Source organism: Spermophilus citellus, assembly GCF_964194105.1.
Source record: "Spermophilus citellus genome assembly, chromosome: 3".
NCBI classification, from domain to species: domain Eukaryota; kingdom Metazoa; phylum Chordata; class Mammalia; order Rodentia; family Sciuridae; genus Spermophilus; species Spermophilus citellus.
Window position 1 is genome coordinate 1,964,056 of NC_138184.1, and position 25,614 is coordinate 1,989,669.

A 25,614-nucleotide genomic window follows, 5' to 3' on the forward strand; every position below is an offset into this window, starting at 1 on the left:
GCAGGGTCACCTCACTTTCCTGGGAGCAGGTGAATGCAGGAGGTGACCTGGCACCCAGAGGTAGTTTTTGAGACTGGGCCTTATTAAGTTGTTATGGCCTCCTTGCTGAGTTCCGGAGGCTGGCTTTGAGCCCGAGATCCTCTGGCCTCAGCCTCCCCAGCTGCTGGGATGACAGGCGTGGCCACCACGCTGACACTCTGTCCACACTGGAGTTGTCCCAAGTGCTTTGGCTGCAGTGGTTTTGGGTGGAACCATTCTCTCCTTAGGGACAAAGGCTCTCCCCTAAGGTCACCTGTTGCCAAAGTGTGCTCCCAGGACATGGGGTCCCGCGCCATGCAGCCCTTGCTAAGCTTGGACCGTGGGTCCCTTTTCTCTGGTGGGCGGCCTGAGCACCTCCCTTGATCCAAGCTCCAGGGAACAGAGTTGCAGTGTGGAGATGGGTGCATGTGGCGGTCCCAGGTGGGGGAGCAGTGGGGTGCAGCCTATTTCCTGTGGGACGGAGGCTGGTTAGGGGGTCTGTTCTTTAAGTATCACAGAGTCTCTGGGTTCAGAAACCACCTGTGTGTCACTTACTGGCTCAGGGACCCCTTAGCCATTCTGAGCCCCTTATCCTCCTGTCAGAACAGCTCACCAGCACCCTGGTGCACACCTGTGATCAGTGGCTCAGGAGGCTGAGGCAGGAGGATCACAAGCTGGTGGTCAGCCTGGGCAACTTAAAACCCTGTCTCCAAAGAAAAAACAAAACCAGGAATGTGGCCCAACAGTAAGAGGCTCCTGGCTCCATCCCCAGGACCAAAACAAACAAAAAACACCCAGGTGGTCTGGAGGGTCTGGGCCATGCTGTGTAACCCCAAGCCTCCAGCTCACCCTCTCTGGGCTGGGTATTAAAAGGAGGTGGGCACCGTGAGCAGCTCCACCTACCTGGGACCCTGGTGCCCGGTCCTGGCACAGGTGACCCAGAGTGGAAGGAAGTGCCCTCCTCCCCAGGCCGGCCCCTTTCCCACAGAGGCAGGAACACAGGACCGAGTCACAGCTTCATTGGAAAGGCAGAGCGAAGCCCACCCTCCAGACAGTGTCGCCCTTCAGGGGACAGGAGCCGCGTGGGGCGGGGCATGTTTTCCTTAGAAACCTTTTTCCTCCCCGTGGTGTGCCCTTCCCTGGAAGACCAGCTAAGGTCCGGGGAAGAGAACCGACACAGCACCAGCCCAGACGACGTGGTACCCTCATCTTTATTTGGGAAGGGTGAAGGGAAGTCGGGCGCCCCCGCTCGGTCCCGCTCTGCGCGTCCCGCTCAGCTCTCGGCGCTCGCTCGGCCCCCTCGCGGGCGAGGGGAGGGGACCAGGTGGCTGGGGGCGTGAGGAACTGGCGGGGGAGGTGCGTGGGAAGCGAGGAGGAGCAGGTGGGTCCGGGGCCACTCTGGGGTGCCCGGGCGGGAGGTGTCGCATGCAGTGCCGGGGTGGGCGGCGGTGGCCTGTGCGGGAGGGGGTGCAGGGAGGGAGGGCTTTCTCGAGGTCCTGCTCCCCGCGGACCTGGTCCCCCGTGGCCCTCCTCGGCGTGGCCCACCTGGGCAGGGGTCACCGGCTCAGGCTGCGGGGGAGGCAGGGGGCTGGGCGGGAGCGAAGCCAGGGGGCTGCGCGGGCAGGGCCAGGGCCCCGGCCGGCGACCATAAATACCACGGAGCCTGGCCGTCCCCGGCCCCTCGGCCGCGCGGCGTCCCCGCCTCCCCGTCCCCGCTCCCGGCCCGCGCGGCTAATCCGACTTCTCCCCGTCGTCGTCCTGGTGCGCGTCCCCGTCGTGGCCGTTCTTGTCCTCCTTGGAGAGGTGCGCCTGCGAGCCCAGCGCCGACAGCGACAGGAGCCCGGAGCCCGCGCTGACCGCCGGCAGCGACGGGGGCTGCAGCCCCACCGGCAGGGGCGTCAGGGGCAGGGCCAGCGCCTGGAGCTGCGACAGCTGGTGCGCCTGGAGCTGCTGCTGCGGGGTGGAGGGAGGGCCTGCGTGAGCCGCGGCCGGACCCGGGCCCCCCGCCCCCGGGCCCCGACCTACTCGGATGATGGAGTTGAGCTCGGGCGCAGTGACTTGCTTGGCCCTCTCGATGGCTCCCAAGACCTGCTGCTGGTGCTGGAAGGGGGTGGGGAGAGGGGTCAGGGGGGTGGCAGGGGAGCGCGCCAGAAAGTCCCCCTCCAGCCACTTCCATGGGGACCAATGGAGAAACGCAGAAATCTCAAAAGGCGCGGGGCAGACACCTGGGGAAAGGCCGGTGGCCGGAGAAACCTGGGCCACTTCCTGTGAGTGAAACCCGGCCAGTAAAAGATGCCACCCGCGCCACTGTCCTGGGACGTCCTGATCCTAAGCGCTCAGAGTCTGTGCTGAGAACTGCCCCTGGAGCCCCTGCTTCCCGCTGGGCTGGGACAGGAATGCAGGCTCAGGGTCACTTCCTAATGCAGTTCTGTCTCAGAGTGTCTCTCCTCAAACTGTCATTAGATGCCAGAATCCACCGGCTCCTTTTTGCCTTGGCTACCAGGAAGCCTGTTTGGAAAGGAAAGCCTCAAGTCTGAGGCTGGGAGGCTCCCAGTGCCCTCTCCTCAGGGCTGTCACTGGATCCTTCTGGAACTGTCCCTGGGAAGATGAGGTGGGGCCAGGGGGCAATCACAAGCCAGAGGATGCCCAGGGGGCATGAGGCTGGCAAGCCTGGACCCCGAGGCCAAGGGGGAAGAGCTGGCTGCCCAGGAGACTTGGGTGAGGTGCACTGCACCCTGCAGCCCTGTGTGCACCCCTGTGCATGGGTGGTACTCGCCCGCGAGCCCGTGTGACCGCCCCAGCCCTGCCCACACCCTGGCCTGAGCAGTGCCCCCCTCTGTCACTGGAGCGCTCCCAGAGGGGAGTCCCAGGGCACTCAGCGTGGGCAGCAGGAAGGGCCGCTCTGGTGCCCGCTCCTGCAGGTTGGGCTCACCTCCTGGGACAAGTAGGGCAGGACCTGGGCACAGATGCCGTTGAGTCTCTTGACGATTTCAGCCTGGAACACAGAGGTGTCAGTCCCGGGGGGCAGGGCAGGGTGGCACCAGGCTGGGCAAGGCTCTTTCCAAGCCCAGGGGCCGTGGGGCACCCGGAGGCAATGGCCGCGCAGCTGCAGGGGGAAGGCTCCCTGGGATGGAGGGGGTCCCCCGACACCCCAGGTCAGGGCGGTGGCAGGAGCCCAGCCCAGAGGGCCAGGGGCCTCCCGGGTGACACCCTATGGGCACATGGTCCCCTCTTCTGGTGTCACGAAGGACATGTAGGAGGGGGCAGGGTAGCAGGGTGAGGGAGCTGCTCCTCAGGGCTGAGGACAGCCGGCGACCCAGACACACCTGCTTGTGCATCTCGATGTTCAGGCCGTAGGACATCTCGTAGTACTGTGGGGACAGATGGGGGGAGGCCGGCCTCAGAGACAGGGAGGCAGCAGCCAGGAGCAGGCAGAGCCACCCACACCCCAGGTCCAGCAGCCGGCAGGGCCCTGGGCTGCCAGCTCCTCCCCACATTCCAGGCTCCTAAGCTTTTATGTTTGTCCCTCTGCGGTGGCCCAGGCTCCCTGGGTGTGAATGATCTGGGGTAAACAAAGCCTCGGTCCTGCTTCCTGGGCCAGCAGCCCCCAAGACCCAGCCTCAGACCTGGCCCTGCCCCTCCCCTGCTCCAAACCCACTGCCCCTGCAGAGAAGCCCAGCACCTTCCCAGTCCTCCCAGCTCTGTCCAGCAGGCTCCTTCGTCCCCAAGACCGGGGCCACCTGTCCCAGGACTCCTGGCAGCCTTCTTCGGCAGGGCCCTGGCCTCCAGCCCTCTCTGACCCCAGGCCCCTGCATCAAGCTCTGCCCGCCCAGCCTGGGAACGCTTCACCACCCAGCCCACAGGGCTAGGGGCGGCTGGGTAGGGGTTCTGAGGTCACCCTGCCAGCGCCCACGGGCAGGGAGGGGTTAAGTATGGAATGCCAGGGCCCAGCGGGTGCACGACAGTTCCAGTTCCTGGCTGCTGCTTCCACAGTGGTGCCTCCTCCTCCATCGGCTGCCAAGGACAGCCGGGGACCTGGCAGGCCCGGGCTGCAACCCGGCGGTTTGGCACCTCGGCCACTACCTAGGCGGACAGCCAGGCCAGCGGGGCAGCTGAATGAGAGCCACCCAAGCCCTCAGGCTCCCGGAGCCGGCAGCCGCAGGGGGGGATGCGCAGGAGGCTTGGGGACCTTACCATCACATAATGACGCTGCATCTCGGACTTCTCACTGGCCAGCTTGTCACACTCGAGCTTCAGGCTGAGGACGCACAAGGGGGGGAAGGGCTGGTGTGCAGGTCCCCGGGTGCAGGAAGCAGAGCCCCCCCCCTGCACCCCCCAGAGCAAGACCAGCCCCTCGGAGGGTGGAGCACAGCTCTCCTGGGCAGGTGTGTCCAGCTGGACTGCGCAGGGGAAGCTGTAATGCGGATCAGGCTGCGGCTACAGTGGCAGAAGAGTCACAAAAATCACAGCAACAGCCCGAGCCAGAGCGAGCCCTCTTGGAACACCCATGACGTCAGCTGAACCCTACTCATACTCCTTTTACAGATGCAGTGGATGCCCAGAGAGGGTGAGCAGCTGGCTCAAGGTCACACAGCCAGGAAGCAGCCCAAGGGGAGGAATTCAACTAAGGGGAAGAACTCTCCAGACACAAATCAGAAATGGCGAAGAGGCTGAGGGAGGCCCCAGAGTGCCAGGTACAGCTTCCGACTGGACACCCAGGGATCCTGGCTCAGCCACGGGCCTGCATTTCCTTGGGGGTACATAATGGGGAGTGGGCTGGGAGAGCTGCCCCCACTGAATCACCTTGTGCTGAGCAAAGACACACCTTGCACATTTGCACACCAGGGTCAGTGCCCAGGTGACTTCTTTCAGGCTGTCCCAGTAAGAATGAGCCGGGGCACCTCTCCAAGACCCTCCAGGTCACGGGCGTGGGGGAGAGCCAGCAGGGAGGTGCCAGACCCGGAAAAGGACGGGGGGGGGGTGGGGGTGGTGGTGGGGGGGTGGTGGGGGGGGCAAGTAAGTCCCTGTCTTCCAGGCGGGTTTTATCCAGGCCCCTGGGCAGGGGGCTCTGCATGCTGCCCCAGCCCCCAGGACAAAGAGCCCCAGCTGGCCTGGCTGCACCTCCCCACACTGCTGCCCCTCATGGGCTCCCTGGGACCCTGTCCTCCTCTGTAAGGACCCGCCTCCCAGGCCAGGGTGAGCCTTCAACAGAACCCAGCATACAGCAAGCACTCAACAAGTGCTTCTTGATCCGCAAGCGAGCACTGGAGCCTGGCACCCCGTCCACCCCAGCGGGGTCCCTCACAGCAGAGTCACTTTGGCCCCACAAGCTTTTCTAGATTCTTTGAAAAGATGCACTTGTTGGTCAGGTGTGGAGGCCGCGCCTGTCACCCTGGAGGCCCGGGAGGCTGAGGCAGTCTGATGTCCGCCTGGGCCATTGGGCAAGAAGTTTCAAAATAAGAACTGAAAAGGGCAGGGGATGTGGCTCAGTGGTGGAGCCCCCGGGTCAACCCCCAAACAAAACCCCAATCAATCCAAAGGACGAGACGTGAAAATAAGAAAGAAAACGTCACTGTGTTAGGCGGGGGGCGGCTGGGTGGCAGAGCATTGCCTGGCATGTGTGGGTGCTGGGTTCCATCCTCGGCACCACAGAAAAGTAAAACTATTGTGTCTGTCTACAACTAAGAAAGTTTCTTACAAACGTTTATCTGTTGCCATCGTTACCAACCCGACTGCAGGGCTGGGCCGGGGCTTGTCCAGCACATGCGAGGCCCTGGGTTCGAGCCTCAGCCCCACATAAAACAAATAAAATAAGGTGCTGTGCCAACGACAGCTGGGAACCACCACCCAAGGGCAGCTGGGTGCCAGGAGCCCTGGCTCCACCCCCACCCAGAATCCAGTGTTTCTTGAGGCTCCAGCCACCCGGGGCCATGGCACCTGGGGGTCCCAAGTGTGCCCCCAACGCGGCAGGTCCCCTCACAGATGGAGTAACTCTCAGAGACGGGAGGGGCTGGGTGGCCACCCTCAGACCCTCAGCCGCAAAGACCAGCGCCTGGGCTCCGCGTGCAGTGGGGCCACCAGGCACCGAGGGACCAGAACCAAGCTCCCGGGCCTGCAGGAAGGCCAGCTCCAGGCCTCCGGCTGCCAGTGCCTCGTGTCCCTCTCCTGGACATGGGCACAAAAATGGGGCAAGAGCTTGAAGCCAGAAAACGGAGGTTCGGGCTCAGTCCTGGGAAGCACCCAAAAAAGGCCGCGCAGCGTTAAAACAGCCACAAAGAAAAGTGCCCCTTCTTCTTGGAGCAACCAGATCTACAAAGGGCCGGAGACCTCATCCCGAAGGTGCCCAGGCACGTGGCCTCCGACCTCCCTCTGATGCCCAGGACTGAACCCAGGGGTGCTCTACCCCTGAGCCTCACCCCAGCCCATTTTACTTTATATTTTGAAACTGAGCCTCCCTGAGTTGCTGAGGCTGGCCTCAAACTTTGGATCCTCCTGGCCAAGCCTCCTGCGTTGCTGGAATCCCAGGTGTGACCACCATGCTGGGCTGCAAGTCCCCTCCTGACAGCCAGTTCTTGGGAACTTGCATTCTGGAGCCGGGAAGTCTGGGTGAGAATCTGTTTTGCTGCTTCCTACAGAAAATCTGTAACCTCTGTGGGCTTCAGAACAACCCCAGCTCCTTCGCGAGCCCTTCAGAGATGTGACACTACTACTGGAAGGGCCGCTAGGAGACCTTCCCCTGAAGTCAGGGAGAGAAGGTGACCAGGCTGCAGATTCTTTTTTGGGGGGTGACAGAGCTGGAAGATCAGCCCCTAAATCCAGCTGTGGAAAGCTTTTATCCAATGGGGATTGGAGCTGGGGGGGCTCAGAAACCACAGGGGCTGGGTATCCGGGCAGATTATGACATGTCCACCCCTCAGTTTTGTTCTCTCTCTCTCTCTCTCTCTCTCTCTCTCTCTCTCCACTGGTACTGGGGACTGAACCCAGGGCTCTTTACTACTGAGCCACATCCCAGCCGGCTTTATTTTTTATCTGGGGACACATCCTTTCTAAGTCGCTAAGGCTGGCCTTGAACTTGCCATCCTTCCTGCCTCGGCCTCCCCAGTCGCTGGGATGACAGGCGTGCGCCACGAAGGCTTTATGACTCGGTTTTCTCGGCTGTGAAATGAGCCTTTCTGGACCAGTCACGCGGGGGAAGTGCTTAGAAGAGAGCCTGGCACAGGACAAGCCCCCGGGACGCAGTCTCGCCAGCGCATGTGCGGGGGGGCCGGCTGCCCACCGGCCCGTGTCGCCGGCGCAGGGGCCACCTGGGCGCAGCACGCAGCTCACCTGTGGTACTGGGCCTGCAGGAGCTGGAACTCGTCTTTTATGCGGTCGCAGGAGTCGGAGGTGGTGAACTTGAGCTGCTGGGGTAGGTGCGACGAGCCCTGGGGGAGGGGCGGCGGTCACCGCGGCGCGCGGCCCCTCCCTCGCTCGCGCCGCCGCAGCCCCCCCGCGCCCCACTTCCCGGCCCGCGCGCCCCCCGCCGCCCCCGCTTCCTGCCGCCCCCGCCCCGCGGCCAGGGGCGCGCCGACCGCCGCGGCGGGGGCAGGGCGCGCGGCCGCCGGGCGGGGAGGGGCGCGCGTCCAGCTCGCGGCCCGGCCGCCCTGCGCCCCGGCCGGGGCCTGGGGTCCCGCGAAGGAGACGGCCGACACCGCAGGCCCCGGTCACCGAGCGGCGGCCCCGGTCACCGAGTGGCGGCCCCGCTTACCGAGCGCCGGCCTCGGTCACCGAGCGGCGGCCCCGGCCACCGAGTGGCGGTCCCGCTTGCCGAGTGGCGGCCCCGCTTACCGAGTGGCGGCTTTGCGGAAACATCATGTCAGGCGCGGCGGGGGGCGCGCTGCGCCCGGCTGTGCGCCCGGCTCGGGCCGCTCGGGGCGCCGGGGGCCGCGCCTTTGTCCCGGCGCCGATCAGCAGCTCCCGGGCCGCCGCCTCCCGCGCCCGGCCGCGCCCGCTTCCTGCGCCCCCTCCCGCGCCCGGCCGGCGCGCCCCGGGCCCCGCTTCCTGCGCGCCCGGCGCCTCCCCGCGCGCCCGGCCGCCGCGCTATTGTCTAATGGCGGCGACGCCGGCGGGGCCGCGGCTCGGCTGTGCGGAGGCTCCGGCTCCACCTGCTGCTGCTGCCGCCGCCGCCGCCCGAGCCCCGTGCGCGCCGCCGAGGGGGGGACGCGCGCGCCCGGGGAGGCCTGCGGATCCCCACCCCGGCCGCCTCCCGGGCCGGCCCGCCGCGGTGACCTTGGCCACGCGCGCCCCCGCCCCGGGCCGCGGCCCCGGGGCCCGCCCGCCGCGCCGCCGCGCCTCCGGGCTGGGGGGCCCTGGCGAGCGGCCGGGCCTCGGTTTCCCCATCTGTCAAAGAAAGGGGCCCGGCCGCCCGCCGCCAAGCCGCCGGCTCCGTCATGGCGCGACCTGGACGCGTGCCACGGACGTGCTCGGTGACCTTGACTCTAGCTGGGCGGCTGTCCTCTCTGAGCCTCAGTTTCCTCTTCTGTGGGTATACAGGCGGCGGGTGTACGTCCTGCCTCGCAGGAGCCACGCCTTCAGGACACATTTTTTGAGCGCCTACTGTGTGCCAGGCTGTCCTCCAGGACTCAGGGTCGGGGTGGGGGCGGGGTGCACAGTCCCTGGGTTGGTAGAGGCCGAGACACATCAGAGACAAAGCACAGGAGCCAAATCCCAGGCGGGTCACAGTGGTGAGAGCCAGGAGAAAAACAGGAGGCGCTACTTTAAACAGGTTAAACAGGGTGCAGGACGGGGGGGGTGTCAGAGAGGGCCTGGCACGGAAGAGGACGCCCTGACGGCAGTGAGGGGCGCCCCCTCCATGCACAGGGTGGAGCTGTGTTATCAGGACACTGTCAAGAGGCCGGAAAGGCAAATGCAAAGCCCCCGGCGAATAGGCAGCCTGGGGAGAGGTCCAGCCGGGCCTGCTGCCTCCCGCGCCTGCCCAGGGGCTGCTCCCGGAGGGCCTGGCTGAAATGCTCTGCTGTGAGGTTTTAAATTCTTAAGTCAGATTTGAACAAGGGGCCTCCCGGTTTTATTTCGCACTGGGCCCTGCAAATCAATTCTTTCCTTTCTCTCTCTGAGTTCTCTGTGAATGGGGGTGGGTGGACTGGACCCAGGGGTGCTCTGACCCTGAGCTGCACCTGCAGCCCTTCTTTATTTTGAGAGAGGGTCTCAGTAGCTAAGGCTGGCCTCACAACCTGCCTCAGCTTGCAGAGTTGCTGGGATGACAGGCCCAGCCCTGGTGCCTCCCGGGGATGGAACGCAGGACCTCATACAGGATTTAGCTTATCTCCGATTTCGGTCCTGGGGATTGAACCCAGGGGCACTTTACCACTGAGCCACAGCCCCAGCCCTTTAATTTTTTTTTTTTTTTTTTAATTTGAGACGTGTTTATGCCAATTTGCTTAGGGCCTTGCTAACTTGCCCAGGCTGGCCTCAAACTTGAAATCCTCCTGCTTCAGCCTCCCCAGTCACTGGGGTGACCGGTGTGTATCACCAAGCCCAGCTAGACGGAGGCTGTCACCTTGAGGGAGGTGAAGTCATGGAGCTGTGGGCCCAGGAGGACCATGATCTGGCTCCAGTTTTGAAAGAATAATTTCCCTTGTGCAGAGTGGGCCTCAAAGAAGGATTGAAACAAAGGTGTTACTTTATGGTCCTCCTGGGCAGCACAGCCTGCTCCCTGAAGATTGTAACTTCTTTGGGCCTGGTCCCAGCTGAGCAGGCAGGCTGCTGCTGAACTCATCCCAGCCATGCTCAGTGATGAAGGCAGATAACACTGGGAGACAGCACAGGCATGTTTTCCTGGTGCTGGGGATGGAACTCAGGGCCTCCCATATGCTAGGCAAGCTTTTCTGCAACTGAGCTACCTTCACCCCTATTTTTATTTTTTTTAATTTATTTTTTAGATTTTGGTGTTTTTAGTTGTAGGCAGACACAATATCTTTATTTTACTTATTTTTATGTGGTGTTCAGGATCAAACCCAGTGCCTCGCACATGCTAGGCAAGTGCTCTACCACTGAGCTACAACCCCAGTCCATATTTTGAGACAGGGTCTCACTAAGCTGCCCAGTCTGGCCTCCAGAATGGCGGGGATGACCCATGAGGCCATCACACCAGGCCTTAAATCATCTTGGCTGGCTGGCTTGCTTTCTTTTTTTGCCTGGGTGGGGTGGGGGGACTGAACTCAGGGGCACTCGGCCACTGAGCCACACCCCAGCCCTATTTTGTATTTTACTTAGAGTCAGGTCTCACTGATTGCTTAGCACCTCACATTTGCTGAGGCTGGCTTTGAATTCTCGATCCTCCGGCCTCAGCCTCCGGAGCCGCTGGGATGACGGGCGTGGCCACTGCCTGGCCCTGGCCTTCTCTCTCGGTCCTGGGAGTTGAACCCAGGCGTGCTACCAAAGAGCTGCACCCCCAGCCCTCGATGGTGATTTGTTTTTTGAGGCAGAGTCTCTTTTTTCCCCGATTAGTTACACATGACAGCAGAGTGCATTTCGATTCATGGTGCGCCAGAGGAGCACAGCCTTCGTTTCTCTGGTTGTGCACATCGCAGAGTTGCACCGTGCGCGTGGTCATCCGTGTACCTGGGGCAGCGATGACCGTCTCATCCCACCATTTACCTATCCCCCGTTGTGGATCCGCGTCCACTGAACAGAGAGAACCTTCGGCCTTGTTCTGGGGACTGGCTCGCTTCCTGAGCGTGCTATTCCCCAGCTCCATCCGGTCCCCTGCAGACGCCATGGACTTATTCTCTTTTCCAACTGAGTTGAGACGGTCTTATTTGGCTGCCGTGGGCCTCGGTGACATACTGAGGATGGCCTCCGACTTGCAATCCTCCCGCCTCAGTGTCCGAGTCGCTGGGGTGGTAGGTGTGCGTCACCACATCTGGCTCAAGACAATCACTTCTCAAACAGGCCCAGGTCTGTGGTCTCAGCCACTGTCAGGCAGAGGTGGGTGACCAGAGGACCTCAGGAATCCATTTGAGTCCAGTCTGGGCAATGTCATGAGACCCATTTAAAAAAAAAGGGCAGCAAGTATCAGCATGCTAAATCCAGAACAGGGTCAGTGGGGCAGGCCAGGTCAGCTGGTGGGCGACACGGGTCAGGCTGGGCCCAGCCTTGAGGAGCAGAGCAGGCGGCTGACCGCCTCCAGTGTGTTCCCCAATCGCAGACCCCACGGTCTCACCGGAGTCCCGGTCAGGATGGGCTCCAGAGTCTGGGGACAGAGTGAAGATGGGGGCCTCTGCTTGGAGGAGCGCTGCTGGGTGTGGTGGCACAGGCCTGTCACTCAGCTGCTGAGCAGGAGTAAAAGCCCCAGGCTGGACCGGGCAGCTCCTGAGACCCTGCCTGCCTTTAGAAGGGCGTGGGAGCTGGACTCAGGGGGGGTCTGGGTTCGACCCTCAGCTCCGCCAGAAGAGGAGGAGAGAGACGATCAGGAGCTTCCAGAGGGGCAGGGCCTTCTGTGGCGGGGACTGCATTCTGGGGGGGGCCATGCAGCGCCCACCCAGCCCTCTGGGCGTTGGACAGGCCCCTTCTCTTGGGCAGCCACCTGGACTGGAGCTCGGGCATCAGCACACTGGGTGGGAGACAGAGCCGGCCACCGTGGGCACCGGGGGTTGGCGTGGGCCTCTGTGAGGGCGGGGCCCGTGGAGCGGAGTCCAAAGGCTTCTTCAGCCGGGGGAGGGGCGCAGCACCGGGACCGACTGAGGGTCTGGGTCTCTCCTGGCACCGGGCTCCGGGTGTCCTCGTGTCTGCTGAGACATGGCCAGAGAGGTGAGGGGACCTGGCCAGAGTCACACAGCGGAGGTGGCAGGCCAGGGGTCAGGCTGGGCCAGGCGGCTCCTGCCTCCGGGGAGCAAGGGGACAGGCGCTGGCCGCACACCTGGCTTCTCCTGGGGGCGCTGGGGCATGTGCAGTGCTGAGGCTCCTGGGGTCACTCCCTGGGTGCCGGGTCCTGGGGCTGCGGGCGTGGAGCAGAGACCGGACCTCCACACACTGCTCACCACTCCCCAAGGGTGTGACGACCACAGATGTCCCCAGACGAATGCCTGGGGTCAGAGCCACTCCAGCCTAGGTGCGCTGGCTGATGGCATCCAGGAGTCACCAGAGCCCGTGGCAGAGACTCTGGTTGTGTGGCGGGGGGAGGCCAGCCGGCTCCCTGCAGGGAGAGTGTTGGGCAGAAGGGACAATGGGGGGGCACAAACTGCCCCCCCCGTGTGGAGCCACCTGCCCCACGCGCCACTGTCCCCGGCTCCTCGGGCCCCACAATCCACATCGAGGCCTTCCCTGGCCACCAGGTTCTCAGGGCCACACCTAGGGCCATCAGGGGGCCGTATCCCAGTGGCCCTCCGGGTTACAGATGGGCCCTAGTGATGGCTGGGTGGCCGTTACTCGGAGCCCCAGGAAGCAGGTGGCTGCCTTCTGGCCATGCAGGCAGCCCCTGCGGTCAGCTCTGGGTTGGAGCCTCTGGCGTCAGACACCTGGCTGGGTGACCTGGTGGCAGGTGACCTGGTCAGCACCTCAGGGTCCTCCCCCCATGAGGTGCCCGGTTCTCTCAGTCCCTCTGTGGCGTGGGCAGGAGGTGGTCAGCTCCCCTGTGTCCCCCCAGCACCTGCTCCGCCACCTCACTGACTCTTTAGTTTTACTGATTAATCTATCCGCAAGCGGCTGGAGCCCAGGCCCCTGTGCGCACAGCCGAGACCAGAGCCGTCCGCCAGGCATGAAGGGCATCTGTTTAGCAGCTGATTCTTATTTTGGTATTGAGGTCTGAACCCAGGGACACTCGGCCACTGAGCCACACCCAGCCCCAGTTTGTATTTTACTTAGAGACAGGGTCTCCCTGGGGTGCTTAGTGCCTCGCTGTTGCTGAGGCTGGCTTTGAACTCGAGATCCTCCTGCCTCAGCCTCCTGAGCTGCACTGCACCCGGCCCTTTTTTTTATTCGGAGACCAGGTCTCACTAAGCTCCTGAGGCTGGCCTCAAGCTTAGGATCCTCCTGCTTCAGTCTCAGCCTCCTGAGTCGCTGGGATCACAGGCCTGGCCATGTGCCCAGCTTGAAAAACAAATTTTAAAAGTAAAAAAAAAAATCCTTTTAGGTTCTTTTTTTTAGAATATTTTATTTTTTAGTTTTCAGCGGACACAACATCTTTCTTTGTATGTGGTCCTGAGGATTGAACCCTGGCCACATGCATGCCAGGCGAGTGTGCCACCGCTTGAGCCACATCCCCAGCCCTCCTTTTAATTTTTAATTATTTTTTGACACGGGATTTGTCTGTGCTGCTCAGTCTGGTCTCCGATTCCTGGGCTGAAGACTGAAGAGTCGTTGGTATTTCATTCAGGCAGGATGGCTCAGGAGGCTGGGGCAGGGGGGCCTCAAGTCCAAGGTCAGCCTGGGCAACTTAGTAAGAACATTTCAAATCTCAAATCCTGTCTCACCCTCCCTGGTTGGCGCTACAGGCACCTGCCTTGCATGACACAATACACTTCTTTACGTTTTATTGATTGATTGATTGATTTTTATGATACTGGAGATTGAACCCAGGGGTGCTCCACTGAGCTACACCCCAGCCCGCCCACCCAACTGATCCATCTATCCATCCATCCATCCCTCCACCCATCCACCCACCCACCCATCCACTAGGGTGGCTAGGGACTGAACCCAGGGCCTTGTGCATGCGGGAGGAGCACTCTACCAACTGAGCTGCATCCCCAGCCCCTATTTATTTTTTTTGGTTCTGGGGATTGAACTCAGGGGCCCTCGACCACTGAGCCACATCCCAGCCCTGTTTTGTATTTGGAGACAGAGTCGCACTCAGTGGCTTAGCACCTTGCTGTTGCTGAGGCTGGCTTTGAACTCTCGATCCTCCTACCTTAGACTCTGAGCCACTGGGATGCGCCCACACCTGGCCCCTATTTATTTTTGATGTGTGTGTGTGTGTGTGTGTGTGTGTAGATAGATGGACCTTTAGGTTACTTATTTATTCATTCACACGTGGTGCTGGGAATCAGACCCAGGGCCTCACGCATGCTAGGCAAGCGCTTGGCCACTGAGCTACATCTTCAGCCTCTTCAATTATTATTATTTTTTTTTAACTTGAAATGGTTTCATTAAATTGCCCAGGCTGACCTTGAACTTCAGACCCTCCTGTCTCAGCCTCCTGAGTAGCTGGGATGACTGAAATAACATCATTTTAAACACCCACAGGATCTGCCTGCCCTGACCCTGTTCACAGGGCCTCTCAGCCCTTGGCCCCATGCAGGGAGCCCTGGCCACCTGTGAGGTGCTGTTCCCTTGGCTGTTGAAGGCGAGCTGCGGGAGGCAGGCCTCCCCCACCCCAGAGCTTCAGAACGCAAGTTACTAAGAGCTCCGTGAGTCCCTACTGCACCAGTCCACCTGTCGTCCCAGCGGCTGGGGAGGCTGAGGCAGGAGGATGGCATGTTCAAGGCCAGCCTCAGCAACTTAGTGAGACCGTTTCAAAATAAGAAAGGAGCAGGGCTGGGCGTGGCTTGGTGGCAGAGCATCCCGGGTCTGTCCCGTCGCCTTCCTCCCCGTCTGGGACAGGGATGGATGGGACAGGGGGACAGGATGGGGAACAGGCGACTTGAGGCTGTCTTGGTCGCTGAGGCTTCAGGCCCTGGAACACGGGCTCCCCAGGGACACACAGCCGCCACGGTGGGTTCCAGTCGGCCTCTCCTGGGCAGAGGCTCCGCCGGCGGAGGAGGACGCCCCGGCCGCAGGGCGGGTCTGCAGGGTCACCTCATCCCACAGCAGAGCCGGGGTCTGCCAGGTGACTTACCTGCGGCACAAACGCCACGCACAGGCTCCGTGTGCCCAGTGGTCAGCGCTGGCCTGGCAGCGTGAGGCCCCGAGTCCCCTCCCAGCACCGCCAAAAACCCCGAAGGGTACCGCGTGGCCTTGGTGGGTGTGCCCTCCCACCCACGGTCCACCCAGCGGCGGGAAACAGGAAGCCCCCGCCCGGCGGACCACGAGGTGCTGACCTCGGGCTTCCCGGGGGCTGCCCAGGCTCCCCGCACGCCCTGCCCCTTCTCAGAGGGACCCGCGCATCTGCGACTGGGGCCTTGGCCGGGCCGGGAGCCCATCCCTGCAGGGACACCCAGGCGCCCTGTTCCAAGGGGGAAACCCGGAGGAAACCAAGGACCAAGAGGCGGCCTGGGAGCCTGCCTGCCTTCTTTCCCAGAGCACGACAGGCATTTATTGAGCAGCTACTGTGTGCCAGGCCCGCATCCAGACACCAGGGATCAGAGACCTGCGTGCCCACCTGCAGTCCAGCAGCAGGACCAGCCCCTCATCACTGCCCGTTACGTGGTGACACTCCGACACCACGCCGTGGTTCCAGCTTCATGGGTGTGCTCAGAATCTAGTCCTGTCCCTCCAACTGTAAGGCGACCAGCCTGGCACAGGTCCTTACCGTCCTGCTCAGCGCAGTGGTCTCTCACCTCCTTTAGAATTTGGGGGATGCCAGGGACGACAATAAAGACAACAAAAAGGGGGGGAACTGGTTTTAGTGCACGGAACTTTTTTTTTTTTTTAAAGAGAGAGTGAGAGAGGAGAGAGAGAATTTTTAATATTTATTTTCTAGTTCTCGGCGGACACAACATCTTTGTTGGTATGTGGTGCTGAGGAGGCGAGCGCGCTACCGCTTGAGCCACATCTCCAGCCCCTAGTGCACGGAACTTAACATCAGGAGGTCAAGCTAACTTCAGGCATGGCTGGATCCAGGGACTCCTGCTGCTCCTGGGGCTTGGCGGGGCGGGCTTCGTTCCTGCACAGCTGCCGCCCAGGGGCACGCGCCGTCCCAGCAGCTTCAGGCTCCCTCTTGAGCTCAGCAACACCAGCCAATTCCGGCTTAATTACAGCCTGTCTCTGAGCTCATGCTCATTGGCCAGTCTTAGGTCACGTGACATCCAGGAGGCACTCTGGATAGCCTGGGTACAAGGCTGTGATTGGCCAGTCTTGGGTCACATGACTCCTTCATTTGCATCTTTGTGCCCTGTAAGGAAAGGCTGTGGGTGGCCTGGTGTGCGTCAGGTGACGTCATTGAGGCTGCTGCTGTGGCTGGAGGTGGAGGGGGAGGACGAGGAGGGGGGAGGCCGAGGGGAAGAAGGGGGAGAGGAGCCAGGGGAGGACATAGGAGGGGACAGGATGGGGGAGGGGCAAGGGAGAGGAGTGGGAGAGGACGGGGGAGGGGCAAGGGGAGAAGGTGGGAGGGGAGGGGTCAGATGAGGGAGGGTGCAAGGGGGAAAAAGGGGAGGGGGAGGAGCCGGGGGAGGACGAGGGAGGAGATAGGACAGAGGAGGGGCGAGGAAGGAGGGGACTGGGGGAGGGGGTAAAGGCCAGGGGAGATGGGGAGGGGCCAAGGAGGAGGGGGAGGAGGGGGGAGGTGACAGGATGGGGGAGGGTGGGAGGGGGAAGGGGAGGGGCTGGAGCCAGGGGAGTACAGGGGAGGGAATAGGACAGAGGGAGGAGGGCCAGGGGAAGGGGGAGGGTGTAGTGGGGGAGAGGCCGGGGAGGATGGGGGAGGAGGAGAGGGAGGAGGGGGCGCAGGTGGGAGGTGCTGGTGGAGGGAGCCCAGTGGGGTGCGAGGCCCTCCCTGCCCACGCCCTTGGCCTTGGTTTTCTCCCGGTGGGTCTCAGCCAGATGCCCACATGCCTCCCCTGTGTGGCTGTGGACAATCTCAGGGACCTCCCAGTGTCCCCTCTAGGAAATGGGGGAAGTGGGCCTGTGCCCCCAAGTTGCAACGATTGGAGGAGCTCATAGGACCAAGACCTTTGTCGCCCTCAGAGAGGTCCAAGCTGCTGTGGTCCTTGCAGCCTGGCTGGGAGGAGAGCTTGCACACAAAACACGAAAAACAAACAGGGTGATGGCAGTTGACGGCCTGCTGTGGCACCCCCCACCCCACCCCTGCCCCCGCCTGTCAGGATGTGGCCCTCACCAGGCACCTGCTTAAGGACTTCCAGCCTCCACCACTGTGAGCTAATAAACCTCTGTTCTTAATAAGTCGCCTGGTGTCTGGTGTTTAGTTGCAGCAACAGAAGACAGACCAGCCCAGCGGCTGCTGCCTGGGCGCTCTGCCCACCTGCTGCAGCTGAACTGACCTTGGGGTTGGTATGTTGGGGCACTGGCCCCAGAGGGCTGGCATTTGGAGGCGGGGGTCTTTGGGAGGGGAGTTAGTCAGTTTATTGGTACTAAATCAACACTCTTGAGACAATTCACTTAAAAAGAGAGAAGGTTTGTGCCAGGGTGGGCATAGTGGCACACACCTGTCAGCAACTTGGGAGGCCAAGGCAGGAGGATCACAAGCTCGAGGCCAGCCTAGGGAACATAGTGAGACCAGAAGGAGAAGCATGACAGTTCCAGAGACCCCGTCTCAAAATACCCACTAAAAGGGGCTGGGGATGTGGTCAGCGGCAGCGCAGCCCTGGGTCCAGTCCCCAGCCCTGCAAAAAACACAGTAAAATAGAAACAAGTCTCACAGCTGTAAACCCACAGGAGTGGATCGCAGGCTCCAACCCACCATGACTCCACCCCGCCCCAGGCCAGGCCACCGGACCCTTTCCCTCAGGGGCCAGAGCTCTCCCAGTGACTCAGCCGGGTTCCCTGCCTCCCATGGTCTCCAGCCTGAGCCTCTCCCCCGACAAGCCCTGGCCGCCTCTGAACACAGCTCCTGTTGAGCTGGCTTACACAGGTCCCCTGCTGGCCCGGCTCGGAGGTGAGGGCACTTGGGCAGCTGCTCTCTCTGACCCTCAGTGTCTTCTTCTGCAAGATGGCGCAGTGCTTGAGTGCAGGGTCTTGGCCCACGGGAGGAACGTGCTCAGAGACGGTTGGCACTGCCAGGCATCGGTGTGTATCCATTCAGGAGAGCAGGGACGAATGCTCACACGCTCCCCCACCGGGGACACGACACCGGACATGCTGGGGTGTACTGTGGGCACAGCGCGTGCCCTGCTCCTGCCACCAGAGAAGCACGGGGCTGTTTGCACTTAGGTGAATGGAAGTGAAAGGAGATTCAGCATTTGGTTCTTGGGTCGCCCCATGTGGTTTTGAGCACCCGGGAGCCGCGGGTGGCCAGCAGCCGCCATGTGCCCACCACCACGCGCCAGTGCTCTGGAGAGCGAGGGCCCGAGCTTCCTGGACATGGGGACATTTGTTGTCACAACTGGCCTGGAGGAGGGGCAAGCCCAGGACACCACCCCGGGGCAGGTCCAGCCGCGTCCCCGGTGCGGGGCAACATGACCCTGTTTATGGGACACACGGGCGGCCCTGCCCGGGCGGGCTCCAGAGCAGCCCCCAGGCGGCAGCCCGGACAGGAGGCTCTGCCTGACCACCCCGCCCCTGCCCGGCTCCAGGGCTCCGGGTGGCCGCACCCAGGACCTCCCAGGACAGGACCGCAGGACACGGGATCCCGGCACCCAGGGGTTCTCCACTGGGGCCGCTCTGTCCCCAGGAGACGCCAGGGCATGTCTGGGGACACCTGTGTTTGTCGCCTCACCCTGGGTTCTTGTGCTGAACTCGGTGAAAACGGAAAGCTGCCCTGGCCAGGCCTCGAGGACCCGCAGGCTCAGCGGCCGCCGCGTGGGGTGGCACCCAGTGAAGACTTGCCACCCTGGCGGAAAGTGAGGGCCGCCTGCTGGGGTCCGGGGACAGCAGCCCTGACCCTGCCCTCTGGGAGCTAAACTGCAGGGCCACTTGCGTCCACAAGGGGGCAGCCCCTCCCCAGGATCGCCCGCGTCTGGAGCGCAGGTGGCGCTGTCCCCTCCCCGGGCACGGGTCCTAGGCAGCTGCCCCTGTGGGCTGCACGCGGTGCCCCTCAGCCCCCCTGAGCTGGGGTAGGCCAGCATCCTCCTGGCCCTGTCTGCCTCTGGGGCTGGACCTTCCTGAGAGGGTATCCTGGGTCCTGCTGGGTGCCGAGCAGTGTCCCCGGCCTCTGCCCCGTCCAGGCCAGGACCCCCCGGCCAAGACTGTTTCCCTGGGGAGAGGCTGAGGAAGGAGGATGGCGGTTGGAGGCCAGCCGTGACAGCAAGACCTTGCCTCAAAAGAAAATAGTGGGGGCTGGGGTGGAGCTGGGTGGCCGAGCGCCCGTGGGTCCTGCCCAGTGCTGTCCCTGAGGTCCCTGGCTACCTCCCTGGAATTCACCTTCAACGCCCTCCTGCATCTTATCTGCCAGGCCGGGCGGGGGACGGGGCCACCACTGGACCCACACTGCCACGCAGCTGCCGAGGCCAGGTCCTCCCCTGGCCTTTCCCCAGGAGGCTGGGGGGTGGGCAGGCGGAGCCCTGGCCAGGCTCCAGGTGGCCCCAGGAGTCAAAGAACAGCCCCACTTCTGCAGCCGTCCCCAGGGTCGCAGGGCGCGGGGGGCAGGCGCCGCTGGCCACACTGTCCACGTGGCCTCCCAGCTGGGTCCGGCCGCCTCCGCCACCACGTTACTGCTCGCTTCAGATAAAGGGTGACAGAGGGGCAAGATGGGTAGCCTCTCGTGCAGCCCCAGCCTTGAGTGCGGGGGCCACCACAGGACGGCAGGCTCAGGGCCCAGTGGGCGACAGGCCAGGCCCGGTCAGAGGTGGGAGACTTTCTTTTCTAAGTTGTCGGAGGGCCGGGCAGTGGCCCAGCGGCAGAGCTCGCCCAGCGCGGGCGGGACCCGGGGTCCGTCCTCAGCACCCCGCAGAATGACAAGTGAAGTAGAGGTGCCGTCCCCACAGCTGACACATGGACACTGCCAGAGTCATCAGAGAGGATGACGCTGGGGGTGGGTGCCCGCCTGGCACACGGAGGCCGCTCCCTCCCAGCGCCGGGCGAGGGGAACGGCAGGTCACCGACAGGGGGCACCCCATGGCAGCACCTTTGGTCAACGGGCTGCAGCGAGGAGCCGCTGGGGGGAAGGTGACGCCTCAGCCGGTCATCGCCAGTCACCGCCGGTCATCGCCGGTCACCGCGGGGCCTCTGGGGAATCCCGCTGCCCAGGACACCCAGAAGTGACCAGGGAAGCGTCCTGAGCATCAGTCTCTCAGAGTGAGGCACCTGGCCTCCTGCCTCACTCTGAGAGGCTGTTGCTGGGTTGCTGAGGCCGGCCCCCGGGACTGGCTCCTAGTCCCCACTCACTGGGACGACGGGCCTGCCGGGCAGCTGGTCACCAGGACAGGACAGGTGGCTTGTGGACAGGGTGCCCGTACACTCCGGGGTCCACGGGTGCCACAGGCCTGGGGTGATCTGCACGCAGCTGGGTCCTGATCCTCATTGTCCAAAAGAAGGACGCAGCTCACTGGAGGCCGGGGACAGGCTGCGGGGTCCTGCCGCGGGACAGTAGAGCATGCTCAGAGAGCCACGGGCCTGGCAGCCAGGCAGCGGTCAGCTTGAAGGGGCCCTGCGGGCCACAAATGGCCCAAGTTTGAGCGTGGAAGTAACTAAAGGCAATATGAATTCTCAACTTTTTTAAAAAGTGAAAATCCTTGAATCCAAAAGAAAAAAAAAAACGGATCAGTAACTGAAAGAGGAGGAAGGGGCTAGGTCAGAGGTCAGGGAGGAAGAGCTGACTGCAGGGAGGGCTGTCTCAGGGGGCTGCTCCAGGCAGAGGAGGGCTCGGCCACGCAAAGGCCCTGGGGCAGAACCGAGCCTGGAGTGTTGGGGCACAGTGAGGAGCCCGAGGACCCCCACGTGTCTGCAGCAGGAGAGAGGGGGAGGGAGGAGAAGGGAGGGGCTGCGGCAGGCTGCGCAGGACCCTGTGGGCTGCAGGGAGGACTCAGGCTTTGACCCCAAGGGACTTGGGAGCCATGGAGGGCTGTGGGCAGAGGCGGGGCAGGACTTGACTCCAATCTTTTTCATTTATTTTTCAGTTGTCAGTGGACGTTTTATTTTATTTGTGGGTTATTTATTTACGTATTCAGGGGCGGTGCTGAGGACTGAGCACAGCGCCTCACCCGGCCAGGCAGGCGCCTCCTCTGGGCCGCGCCCCAGCCCCTCCGCCCAGTCCTAAGCGCCCTCCTACCACCCTCCTTCTGTTTCGGTCTCCGTGGTGCAGGGTGGGGGTGCGGGGCCTCCTCACTGCAGGTGGGTGCCCACCACTGAGCCGCCGGCCCTGCCACCTTTCTGGATGCCCCCCTGCACCCTGCCATGGGCGAGGCCACCCCAGGGCCCAGTAAAGTCCGAGCCGTGGGCTCAGCCACTGAAAAGTCCCCACTTTGGGGGAGACGGGGGGCGGGGGGACACAGGCTCTCAGGTGGAACGAGGTGGAGGCGGGCGAGGCAGCCGAGGCTGGGCAGGGCCTGGGCAGGGCGGCGCCCGCCACGTTCCCGGGGTCTGGCAGAGTCGGGGCGTCCGTTGGGGCTTTGAAGGATGAACAGAAGCTGCCCGTCGGGGACCTCAGGGTCAGGCACAAGTGCTCTCCGCCTGCGGGTGGGGCTGGAAAGAGGTGGCTTCTTGCTCAGAGCTGGGGAATCGGTTCCACGTCAGGAGAGACGACAGGGTGCGTGGGGAGGGGAGATGGCCAGGGGTCCCTGCCACGTGGACGTGGGAGCTCAACTGGAAGAAAGAAGCAACAGGGGCACCTCCCTGGGGTGGAGGATGGACGATGGTGTTCCTAGGAGCCTGGCCCGGGGGCCCTGAGGGGCTCAGGGCTGGGCTGAGGTCCAGGGAGGGCCTGGGGCCAGGGAGCCTGTGGGGAGGAAGTATCTGCGGGAGCGAGTGGGCGCAGTGGCCACCCCTGTCATCTCAGGGACTTGGGAGGCCGAGGCAGGAGGATTGCAAGTTGGAGGCCAGCCTCAGCACTTAGGTCTCTGTCTCAAAATAAAATACTAAGGGCCGGGGGTGCAGCTCAGGGAAGGAGCCCCTGCCCAGCCCACGGAGACCTGGGTTCGTGCCAGCACCGTGGGCGGGGAGGCATGGGCACGGGCTTGAAGTGTGCATGGGATGAACTGGTGAAGGCACTCCTTGGCCTTCCAGATGCTGGACACATGCCATCGGCCCCCAGGTGCCCTCTGCCAGCCCCACCCACCTGCCAAGGCCCGGGCCACCTTTGAGCCTGCCCTTGGCCCTGTGCCAGCAAACGGCCTTGTTGCTGGCCCTGGACCCTCATAAACCCCCCTCCCGCAAGGTCCAGGGGCCAAGGCCACCAGAAAGCAGGCTGGCGGGAGGGGCCGGCCACGGGGAGCCGGCCACGAGGAGCGGGGCGTGGACTTTGCCTCCTGCTGGGGTGGGGCAGCCAGAGCCGGGGCAGCTGAGGCTGGGCCCAGGACAGGCCGCCGGGCCCCAGCTTCCCCTGACCTGCTGGACACTCTGGTCTCCCCCAGCCCAGCAGGGCCCTCCACAGGCAGGAGAGCGCTGCTGGCACCTCCAGGCCTCCCTGCCCTTCACCGCCCCGCACACCTCCGTCTCCCCGGGCTCCGACTCCAGGCAGGCGGCAGCAGCGCACTTGTCCAGCCCCACACATTCTCTCGGGTCTGGGCGCAGCTTCACGGCTAGTGCTGCCCACTGGCGTGAGGCCAGGGTTCTGTCCCCGGCACCCCCAGGAGAGACTTGCTGGTGCCGCTGGGCGGCCGCGTGGCCAGTTCCTTTTTATGGCTGAGTAGTATTCCACCATGTGCCGGTCACAGCTGGCTCCTGTGCTCTGTGCTGGTGGACAGTGGGGCTGGCCCAGCCTGGGGTGCGGTGAGCCCGCTGTGGGACGGCTACGCCGATCCCCACCCTCGGTGGACGCTGCTGTCCCTCCGAGGGGCCTGGGGACCAGAGGCCTGTTTCTCTGTAGCAAATCAGCCCCAGACAGAGCCTGACAGGAGCGAGCGTCTGTCCAGCGGCTGTTCCTCGGTCCCTCCTTCCCGGGGCTCTACACTGAGCTGCACCCCAGCCCTTCTCATGCTTTAAATTATTATGACTATTTAGTTGTCGATGGACCTTTATTTATGTGTTTTTACGTGGTGCTGAGGACCAAGCCCAGCGCCCCGGCCCCCGCCCTGGGTTGGTTTGGGTTTTTTTGTTGTTTTTGAGACAGGTTTTGCTAAGTGGTTGAGGCTGGCCTCAAATCTGCCCTCCTCCTGCCTCAGCCTCCCAAGTCGCTCAGGTGGCAGGCCTGGCCTCAGTGCTTGACCCTTCCTTCCTGCTTTCACGATGGGGTCTTGCTCTGTCTCCCTCGCGGCGGCGGTGGGGCCGTCCTGGGCTCCAGCGAGCCTCCCGCCTGTCTCCCAAGTGTCTGGGTCACAGCCTCTGGGGTCAGGAGTGAGAGTGCCGCCGGTGGCTCTGGCCGGGGTCTCCTGAATGCACTCAGGGTTTCAGCAGGGTGGTGGCCTCTAGGCTGGACCGGGCTGGGGAGCACTGTCCCAGGGCCCCCCAGCAGCATGGCTGGTCTCCTCAGGTCACGGGCGCTGGGCCCCTGGAGCAGGCGGGGGGGGGGGGGGCCCTGACGGGAGCCTCGGCCACCTTCCACCGTCACCTCTGAAGTGACGCCCACCCTCCCTGCTGGGCCCGTGTGGGAGGCTGGTCACTCCCAGGTCCACTCACGTGGGGCCCTGACCGCCGGGGAACAGGGCCCGGGGGCTGTCTTGGTGGCTGGGGTCCTTCTTGGATGGCACAAACATTTACTGAGCACCTACTGTATGCCAGGTGCCGTTCTAGGCCCGGGGACACAGCACAGGAGACGGCAGACCCCTCGCCCCGTGGGGACCACCCCTCATCGGTTCCCAGCCCCCACCTCGGCTGTGGAGGACTCTAGAACCCCGAGGGCAGGGCTGAGGGGCGCGGGGGTGACCCCGGGGGAGGAACAGAGGGGCCCAGAGGAGGAGGCCGGCTGGCCAGGTGGTGCCTGGGGTGGGCACCTAGGCCCAGGGCTCAGAGGGAGGCCTTCTGGGGCAAGACCAGGGCTCGGTCACGCTGGAAATGACCCCCAGGGCCCCGTGTCCCAGGGCAGCTGACTCCGAGTCTCGGGCTGGGGGGGCCTGGGCTGGCTGGCCTGTGGGTGACATGCAGGGGAGGCAGGACCGGGAGCCGCCCTGGAGAGGCGGGTAGGAGGGACGAGACCGGCCCCATGGGGATCAGGAGCCCGCAGTGGCTGCCCTCCCGGACACATGGCTGGCAGGGGACAAGGACTGTCCCAGTGTGACTAGAACACATGCAGTCACTGTTGCTGACACCAGCCTTGAGGTGCCGCTATCGAGGACCCCAGAGCAGCCGGGCCCGTGGCGCTCGTCTGTCACTCATGACTTGGGAGGCTGAGGCAGGAGGGTTGCAAGTTTGAGGCCAGTCTTAGCCACGGAGTGAGGCCCTAAACGACTTAGTGAGGCCCCACCTCCCCAAACAAAAAGGGCCGGATGTGGCTCAGTGTTGGGGTGCCTCTGGGTTCAATCCCCGGCCCCAGAACCACAGCACCCCTCAAGCCTGTTACCCTGAGAGGCACACGTGCATTCATGGGCCCACTGCCCTTCAGTGTTCACTGAGCACCTACTGGAGGCCAGATCCGAGATGCAGCAGTGATAAGACGAACCTCCTCCCAGCTGGGGCCGGAGTCCAGGGCCAGGAGCAGGTGGAGAGGGGACTTCAGCCTGAGCGGCTCTGGGGCAGGTTCCACGGGGCGGGTGGCAGTGCGGGGCGGGTGGCAGTGCAGGGCGGCGGGGTGGGGTGCAGGCCTCTGGGGCCTCAGGGGAGGACCCTGCGGGAGGTGGCCTGTTGAGCAGGTCTGGGTGACAGTGTTCTTCTTCAGCTGTGCCCTGGGTGGTAGGTTCTGTCTGAATGAAGCTGAGATCCATCTGTGGGGGACCCAGGAGCCCCAGACAGGGCTGCACCCAGCTGAGGTGAGAATGGAGGCCCCAGAGTCAAGGGTTTCGGGGAGATAAGGTCCCCCCCAATCAGCCAATAAACGGAGACTTTGACCCCCCCTCCCCACTTATCTCAAGACGCTGAGAGCAGTGGACAAGGTACGGCACCAAGGTGGCTGACGGGCGCCTGCCCTGGGAACCTGGCCAGGGCGGGGGGGGGGTAGGGCCAGGAGGGGAGAGAGCGGGTCAGCCAGGTCGGGACACAGGTGTCCCCGTCAGGGAACCTCTCAGTTTACTCCTCTGTGAAATGAGCTTTCTGCCCCAAGAACCCGCCATCGTCCCCAGCACAGTGACAGGCTCTGCTGTGTGTTGAGGTTTCTTTCTGTAAAAGGCCAGAGAGAAAATGTTTCAGAGGGGCTGGGATGGAGCTCAGTGGTAGGGCCCCTGGGTTCCATCTCCAGTCCCCAGAAAAGAGACCCCGGTAGGGCTGGCCCGCGCGCCCCCACCCGGGAGTCCACAGGTCACTGAGGCTGTAGCTCGGCTCCAGTCCACCTTTCTTGTGGACGCTGAAATTTGGATTTCTCAAGTCTCAGAATATCGTTCTATTTTTAAATGGAAAAGCCATTTTGAGATCTGCAGTACAAGAGCTGGTGGCAGCCAGAAGTGACCACGGTGGCGGCCGGCCAGCCCTGCTGGGAACCCCAGGCTGCATCCAGCCACCGGAGGAACACAGGCTGAGGGGTCTGGAAGGGTATCCCCAGAAGGCATTTGGGGGGACAGAGCTTGCAGGCCTTGGGCAAGGAGGCCA

At 63.3% G+C, this 25,614-nt stretch overlaps 1 protein-coding gene across 2 annotated transcripts; it reads right to left on the reverse strand.

The window, feature by feature from the left end:
• Positions 1-1,217: 1,217 nt before the first annotated feature.
• Positions 1,218-8,277, reverse strand: TLE5 (TLE family member 5, transcriptional modulator). 2 transcript variants are annotated; one of them, XM_081284913.1, is made up of 7 exons: positions 7,846-8,277; positions 7,345-7,442; positions 4,213-4,276; positions 3,345-3,389; positions 2,951-3,013; positions 2,044-2,118; positions 1,218-1,968 (listed from the first exon to the last, which is right to left on the reverse strand). In XM_081284913.1, exons 1-7 carry the CDS (start codon positions 7,870-7,872, stop codon positions 1,750-1,752), a joined length of 591 nt encoding a protein of 196 aa, XP_081141039.1. In that variant the 5' UTR covers positions 7,873-8,277; the 3' UTR covers positions 1,218-1,749. The 2 variants fall into 2 exon arrangements, with proteins under 2 accessions (XP_081141039.1, XP_081141038.1); XM_081284912.1 differs by having other exon boundaries at positions 1,218-1,971; positions 7,846-8,272.
• Between the last annotated feature and the right edge of the window lie 17,337 nt (positions 8,278-25,614).